General features: G+C 40.9%; 1 protein-coding gene across 5 annotated transcripts in view; it reads left to right on the top strand.

Moving 5' to 3' along the window:
* The first annotated feature begins 393 nt into the window (after window positions 1-393).
* Window positions 394-8,338, top strand: part of cdk5rap2 (CDK5 regulatory subunit associated protein 2) — a 64,915-nt gene continuing 56,970 nt past the window's right edge. For 4 of the 5 annotated variants that reach the window (XM_029710116.1, XM_029710114.1, XM_029710117.1 and 1 more), the window contains exons 1-3: window positions 394-572; window positions 6,419-6,483; window positions 7,884-7,948. In XM_029710116.1, the coding sequence (XP_029565976.1) occupies window positions 520-572; window positions 6,419-6,483; window positions 7,884-7,948 (183 nt within the window). In that variant the 5' untranslated portion in view covers window positions 394-519. Of the gene's footprint in view, window positions 573-4,415; window positions 4,537-6,418; window positions 6,484-7,883; window positions 7,949-8,338 lie in introns of those variants that run through there. The other variant, XM_029710115.1, reaches the window with a different exon arrangement.

Genomic DNA, 8,338 nt, shown 5'->3' with positions numbered 1-8,338 from the left:
AAAAAAAGAATAAGGTTTCATTTTCCAAGTATTTGCGTACCTAACAACTAGGCCAGCTTCATACACACACATTATTTATATATAAATACACACACACACACACACACACACTACATTTTTCATGAGCATCCCCACCAATCATTGGGAAAAGTGTATTTGTTTTAACCAATCGGACACTGCGCGCCTGCTTTCGGGCTCCACCCTAAAATTTCCAAGGTTGCACACGAAGTGGCATTGGGGTGAATTCATTACACCTCTTCTGTTGCAAAAGTTCTGCAACAGAAAACGTTTACCAACGAAAACCAGAGTTTCTATTGGACAAATTCAAGTACGTCCCTCACCGGTTCGTTTGGTTATTTAAAATGTTAAACGGCTTCCGTTGCAAGTCATAATGAATACACCCATAATGACGTTAAATCAAAATGGCGGTAGTAACGACTTCTTTGAATTTTATACCCGTGTCATATTGAGGTTTACTCGTAAATATTGATATTAATTAGAAGGGAATACCATTTCAGGATGGACTCCGTCGTTGGAGATGATCAGACGCTTCCCTTTGACATCAATGGAAGGTACGTGATTTGCCTGCCAATAACGTTAAAGCTAGCTAGCATATCTAGCTAACGTTATTCAACTAAAGTCAGTTCAAAATTTGTTGATAAACGTTATTAGCTTACTAAGATTAAAGCTAACTAGCTCACTAAGATTAAAGCTAACTAGCTCAAGTGGTCTGTGACATTTGTTTCAGACGGGTAAGACAATAGGGCTGCAACTAATAGCTAGCTTCCCACGTATTGTAACTCCTCACTTGACTTTGCACAAGCTAGCTAACGTGTTTCCGTTATCTTAGTTATTGTTACAAATCTTATGGTAGCTGGTTGCCAACTTGTTATCTGGCTAGTTAGCCTCTGTTCTTGCCAGTGTTGTCATTAACGTTCATTCAAACCAAATATTGTCTTCTAAACAATACTACTAAATAGCTAGTCAAATGACTACCCGAGCCTGCTCTGACTATGCACACAGGAATCTGACACACCAACATGTGCATACTGACGACTCACAACATACACTGCTGCTACGGTCTTACCTATCCTTTTGCCTAGTCACTTTACCCCTAACTTACATAGCTAGTTACCTCAATTTCTAGGGGGTACGGTAATGGTACTTCCTCTATATTATAGCCATGTTATTTTCAACTGTACTCACTATAGCCATGTAATTTGTTTAACTTCGTTATTCCTCGTGTCATTTATTTTTAACTGCATTGTTGGAAATGGACCCTTAAGTAAGCATTTCACTGATGGTCTACACCTGTTGTCTGCGAAGCAGGTGCCATAAAATTTGATTTAAGCCACCACAGTTGCGCAACTCGTGCACTCGGTTGTGGTGAAATATTCATAGCTACTTAATGTTAACTAACTAAACAACCAACAAGGCAGTTGATTATTGTGCCTTCCAATAACTAACTAACCCCGACGTTCCTATGCTGGCCCTTGGACAACAGTCACGTTCATTTGTATTGATGAGATCCAATATGTCTCCTCTGACGCGAATGTAGAATCAAATTCAATTTGAATTTACTCTACCTGTTGTCCGCTAATTTTGACTTTTTTTGTGGGTTTAAATGAGACAACATATCCACAGGAAAGTATTATTAAAACGACTGAAACACTGGTCTGTGTGTGGCTATCACGATTTGTTTGCTCATCACCTGAAGCAGACGGAAGAACATGCACACATACTAACCAGTGTTTTCCCGCTCCATATGCTGTGGTGCAGCGCCAGGGCAAAAATAATTTCCGCCATGCAACAATAAAACAAAAATATGGAACATTAAAACATATTTCTGCTTGGGCGCACTTTGAAGATGGTAGAAGAGTCCACGTTTACTTTTCCTGGTCAAACAAAACAAGTAATTAATAGAAAAATCGGAAAACCCCATAGTAGAATAGTTGACCTATTTACCTGAATCGGCTTGTTTGTTCTATGCAAGATAAATATTCCTCTCGTTGCCTATTCTAGTTATGTGAGCCATAGGGAGGAAAAAATTGATTCGGACATACACAGTCAATGCACAACAGTTCTTGCAATCGCCAGAACAGCAGTTTTAATGGCCTTTGTTAAAAAAAGGGTTTCCAGCTTACGATTCTTTATTTCTCAAGTCCTAAATCTGCACGAACTGCACTAGAGGTCGACCGATTATGATTTTTCGACGCCGATGCCGATTATTGGCGTGCCGATTATCGGAGGACCAAAAAAAGCCGGTACCGATTAATGTATTTTTTATTGAATCATTTTTTTAATTAAAAAAAATATATATTTTTACAACTTTTTTAACATTTGTAATAATGACAATTACAACAATACTGAATGAACACTTATTTTAACTTAATATAATACATCAATAAAATCAATTTAGCCTCAAATAAATCATGAAACATGTTCAATTTGGTTTAAATAATGCAAAAACAAAGTGTTGGAGAATAAAGTAAAAGTGCAATATGTGTCCTTTAAGAAAGCTAACGTTTAAGTTCCTTGCTCAGAACATGAGAACATATGAAAGCTAGTGGTTCCTTTTAACATGAGTCTTAAATATTCCCAGGTAAGAAGTTTTAGGTTGTAGTTATTATAGGAATTATAGGACTATTTCTCTATACGATTGGTATTTCATATACCTTTGACTATTGGATGTTCTTATAGGCACTTTAGTATTGCCAGTGTAACAGTATAGCTTCCGTCCCTCTCCTCGCTCCTACCTGGGCTCGAACCAGGAACACAGCGACAACAGCCACCCTCGAAGCATCGTCACCCATGCAGAGCAAGGGGAACAACTACTCCAAGTCTCAGAGCGAGTGACGTTTGAAACGCTATTAGCGTGCACCCCGCTAACTAGCTAGGCATTTCACATCGGTTACACCAGCCTAATCTTGGGAGTTGATAGGTTTTTAGTCATAGAGCTGCTGGCAAAACGCACGAAAGTGCTGTTTGAATGAATGCTTACGAGCCTGCTGCTGCCTACCACCGCTCAGTCAGACTGCTCTATCAAATCATAGACTTAATTATAATATAATAAACACACAAATACAAGCCTTAGGTCATTAATATGGTCGAATCTGGAAACTATCATTTCGAAAACAAAACGTTTATTCTTTCAGTGAAATACGGAACCGTTCCGTATTTTATCTAACGGGTGGCATCCCTAAGTCTAAATATTCCTGTTACATTGCACAACCTTCAATGTTATGTCATAATTACGTACAATTCTGGCAAATTAATTATGGTCTTTGTTAGGAATAAATGGTCTTCACACAGTTCGCAACAAGCCAGGCGGCCCAAACTGCTGCATATACCCTGACTGCTTGCACGGAACGCAAGAGAAATAACACAATTTCCCTAGTTAAAAGAAATTCATGTTAGCAGGCAATATTAACTAAATATGCAGGTTTAAAAATATATACTTGTGTATTGATTTTAAGAAAGGCATTGATGTTTATGGTTCGGTACACATTGGTGCAACGACAGTGGTTTTTTTTGCGAATGCGCTTGTTAAATCATCACCCGTTTGGCGAAGTAGGCTGTGATTCGATGAGAAATTAACAGGCACCGCATTGATTATATGCAACGCAGGACAAGCTAGATGAACTAGTAATATCATCAACCATGTGTAGTTAACTAGTGATTATGTTAAGATTGGTTGTTTTTTATAAAATAAGTTTAATGCTAGCCAGCAACTTACCTTGGCATCTTGCTGCACTCGGTAACGACAGCAGGCTCCTTGTTGAGTGCATTGTAATCGGCCGCAATCTGTGTCCAAAAATGCCGATTACCGATTATGAAAACTTGAAATCGGCCCTAATTAATCGGCCGTTCCGATTAATCGGTCGACCTCTAGTCTCAAGTTTTGAGGGAGCGTGCAATTGGCATGCTGACTGCAGAATTCTACACCAGAGCTGTTGCCAGATAATTGAATGTACATTTTTCTACCATAACTGCCTCTGTCCTTTTATAGGATGTGGCATTATGTCCAACCGGCCTCACAACCGCAGACCACATGTAACTGGTAGAGTAAATTGAAATGATATTATATTCAACATTCTGGCTTGGGTAGAGAACATTTCCAAACAAATGTATGACGTTAACCTCCGACTGTAACCAGAGGTATCGGTCTGTCAGGCAAACTAGCCCCATTTGTTCTTTCATATTTAGCTACACTAGCTAGCTCTATTATTGAGTACAGTTGGTCATGGATTTACTGGCAAGGTCATGTGGTTTATTGCTGTCTGCGCTTGTGATACTAGCCTATTTTTAAACACCACGGATGATGACTTCACATGTGGCTGAGTCGTTCCCTGTCACAACAAATCAGCAAAGTCCTCCCCTCTAATAATTTTCGGAGAGCTCACGTGAAAAGCGGAAACCATGCATGTGGTTGTGAAATTGCTTCTTCCTTGCAACTATGTAATGTTTAGGCTAGCCAATACGGATATTTTTTTTTTCCTGTATGCTTGCCATGAAGTGAGTCACCGTCTAGTATTGGTAGGTGAGCCTCTCATTTTACCCCATTGTAAGCTAGAGAGAGTCTAGTTGTAGATGAACCTACTTGTTTGGTTTTAGTTGTAATTTGTTGGACATATTGCTATCCTTAGACTCCTGGCCAAGGTTAAAATAGTAGCTGTGTGAGCTTCAATGTGTTCCAGTGAATCGTTTAACCATGTATCCCACCAATAAATAAGGTGGGTGCGTGTGTTGAATGGGATCATCCAGGTGGTAAGTCTCCACAGTAATTCAAGACATAAGCAACAGGAGTGGTGTAAATGACTTCATTCTGAAACCTGACTTGCTTAAATCAGCCATTAAACAGTGCAATTTGGTTACTCTAGAGCAAAGATCTCTACAACTATTCTTACTCGTTATGTAATATTAGGCTTTGTAAGTGGCATTGGAATGCTAAACAGGAAAATTAAAATGTACAAAGAGGAAGTCGATGTTTACTGGCTGCCTCATTCCGGCTCATAGTACGCTGAGTAGCAGAGTTGGCATGTGTCAAGTCATTGGTACTGTTACTCTACAATGCTTTATTTTCATAGACACTGAGCTATAACTGTACATGTCACACACACCCATCACACAGTGAACAAGACAACATCATAGCTATATCCTATGCCAGCCCATTAGTCCTCTTCCTACTTTTGGTAAGCACTGACTTTGTGGTTAAATAGTGCTCAGTGACACACGAAGGCTGTGTCTGTCTGTGTGTTGTCAGATCAGTTATCAAAACACTGAACCGTGCCAATTGTTCTCTGCTGTGGTGGTGTCCTTGAGTTGTTTGCGTCATTGCTGCTGTGACTGAATTTGTGAGTGCCCTGTGGTTAACACTTGTAATTTGTCTGTCTTAGTTCAAACCTGTTGACAAGTATTATACAATCTTGCTCCTGGGCAGTAGGCATCCAGGGTGTGTAGACCATACAACTGCTGTGGACATGAGTTTTTGCTGGGCTCTGGGATCAGCGCCACTGCCAGGGGAAGAGAGGGAAGGAAGTCATACAGAGCTGGTCATATGGTTAGAGCCAAAAGTCAGGGCAGCTTAAATGGCTGAGAGAGTGTGGACACTCTTTAACAGTGCGTTAGACATGGTTTCTCTCTCCAAATTGTTGGGTAGTATTCACTTGGGTTAGGAAGGCCTGAGAGATGTTGGTGCCGATCGTAGGGGCAGCTATCGAATATTGTTTAGTTGTGAGCTTAGCTTAGTGGTAGCAGAGCTTCCCCATCACTGGCTTTGACAGCACTGTTTTCATCGCAATCTTATTATTTCCTCAATGTCATCAGCCTTGTCCAGATGTGTGTATTGTGTTGTGTGCCTCACTGTGTGACTCCACTGTGTTCCCTTCTTGTCTGAGTGATGTTTGGCTGAGCAGGTCCACAGTAGCTGCTTGTTTAGCAATGAAAGCCCTCTAAGTCTGTCCCCTCTGCTCTGGACCTGAGAGCCAGCCTGCCATTGGCACATGATCTTCTCCAGTCCAGTCTACTCTGCATGGCACACTGAGGAATAACCTAAACAATGACCTGGGAGAGAAAAGCATTGCACTGTCATAGTGAATCAAAAGAACCAGAGACTAATTCTCCTGCTATTTATGGAGCTTCCTTAGGGGCTAGGGAGCAGGCGAGCCAAGCATGAGTAATGCCTAAACTACATCAGGACATTTTTTGTATTTTTTTATCCTTTTGCAGGGCATTTGATTGCACAATTTTGCATTGGCTGTGCTAGAGAGGAGGTTTTCTGTGTTTTTGATTGTGGTATTGACTGATACTTTGGCTGTGTGTTACAGCCTATTACCTACAATGTTGAGTCTTCACATGTTGGATCCAGACTCAGATTGGCTGTTTGTTTTTTTCCCTAATGGATTGATTTTGTCCTCAGCTGTAGCATGTCCAAACTCCCAGACTCCATAGACGTCGGGGATTTCTCCATGGACAACATGACAGGTACAGTACATGCTTCCGTGTGCTCCTCTAGCGTACCACTACCTAGGTTACCTACCCTTGAGTGTTGTGACTTTGAAAGTGAGAGAATACTACCCCTAAATGGAATACTACCCCTAAATGAGTTATTTTCTGTTGAACAAAGAGTATGTGCAGAGCAACTGCTTTTTACAATCAATTGATTTACTGACTCCAGGTAAGAATCTGCATTTTTATTTATTTTTTAATTTTTTTGCCAGCTGATCCAGACACCTTTTTAGCAGGGCTTTCCGTCAGGCGCAGCTGTGCTAAACCCCTAGGTAACCAGACACCTGAGACAATTATAGCGTCTCTTTGCAGCCTGTAGCTGACACGCCACCGTGACTCCAAGCTGCAGACTGGACTCTCCTCTGGGACTGGGGCGGACGGGGACGCTGAACTACCCAACTGAATATGAGATTGAACATGTCCGCTGGTCATTTTTGAGAAGCAAAATAAACTGAAGAGAGAGTTCCAATGTTAAGCAGTGGGGCTGTGAACGGGTTATTAGTGTAGTGTAAAAATGTGTTGTTAATTTATTTAGTGTTATATGAGCAGTGGTGCAGTCAGTCAGTCTGTGGTTGGCTTGGCTCACTGACCTCAGGAGTGCTAAACGGGGCAGCTTTCCAAGATAACACTCTGTCTCTTTCACCTCTGATCTATGTGTGTGTTTATCATCACTATGATTTACCCTGGTGTTTTTCAGAATAAAAGTTTGGTACTGTACCAAAGGTTTTAAGATGAACTATGTCATTATCATATAAATAAGAAGGAATAGAACGGGCTTGGAAGCTCTAACCCTGGCAATTCACTGGCAAATTCATGGATACACTTGCAATGGCTGCCTAGTATTGTGACGCAATAATTTCCAGGGTATTTTGGAATGTTCTGTCAACTGATTAATGTAGAATATTAATTCAAATGATGCTAACTGATATTGCTCATGCAGTGGAATGTATTTTTTGTAATGTAAGTTAAGCTGACTCAACAAATTACAGCACAGGGTGCACTTCCTCCTTTTACTTCATGGCATGAGTACACTCAAAATGGCTGCCAGTCCACCCATTATGCCATCAATGACTTGAATGTAGACAGCCTTTCATTCTTATTTCCCTGTGGCTCAGTTGGTAGAGCATGGTGTTTGCAACGCCAGCATGGTGTGTGCAACGCCAGGGTTGTGGGTTCGATTCCCACGGGGGGGCCAGTGCAAAAAAATAAAATGTAAAAAAATGCATGAAATGAAAATGAAATGTATGTATTTTCACTACTGTAAGTCGCTCTGGAAAAGAGCGTCTGTTAAATGACTAAAATGTAAATGTTATTTCTATGGTCATTACCGTATGTGAACTGAACTAATGTCAATTCTCCCTCTTGTTCTTCTACAGCCCCTACGTTTCCAGATAAGATGTCCCCCGTCAAGGCCGCTCTCACCCTAAAAGACTACGAGAATGTGAGGGATTTTCATCACTTCAATCCCTATTATGGAGATGTTTTCTGCCTTACCTGACAAGGTCTCCAACCATTGTAGATACAATTTCAAGAGGGCTGTTCATTTGTCAGGATCCCAAATGGTGCAGCGGTCTAAGGCACTGCATCTGTGCTAGCGGTGTCACTACAGACTCTGGTTCGATTCCGGGCTGTATCACAACCGGCCGTAATTGGGAGTCCCAAAGGGTGGCGCACAATTGGCCCAGCATCGTTAAGGTTTGGCCGGTGTAGGCCGTCATTGTAAATAAGAATTTGTTCTTAACTGACTTGCCTAGTTAAATAAAAAGGATCCTCTGAGACTCTAACCAGCATTGTCTGTCTCACACTTGTTATTTATCCTAATATGTTCCAT

Source organism: Salmo trutta, chromosome 23, assembly GCF_901001165.1.
Source record: "Salmo trutta chromosome 23, fSalTru1.1, whole genome shotgun sequence".
Lineage (NCBI taxonomy): Eukaryota > Metazoa > Chordata > Actinopteri > Salmoniformes > Salmonidae > Salmo > Salmo trutta.
This window is presented reverse-complemented; position numbering and strand designations above follow the sequence as displayed.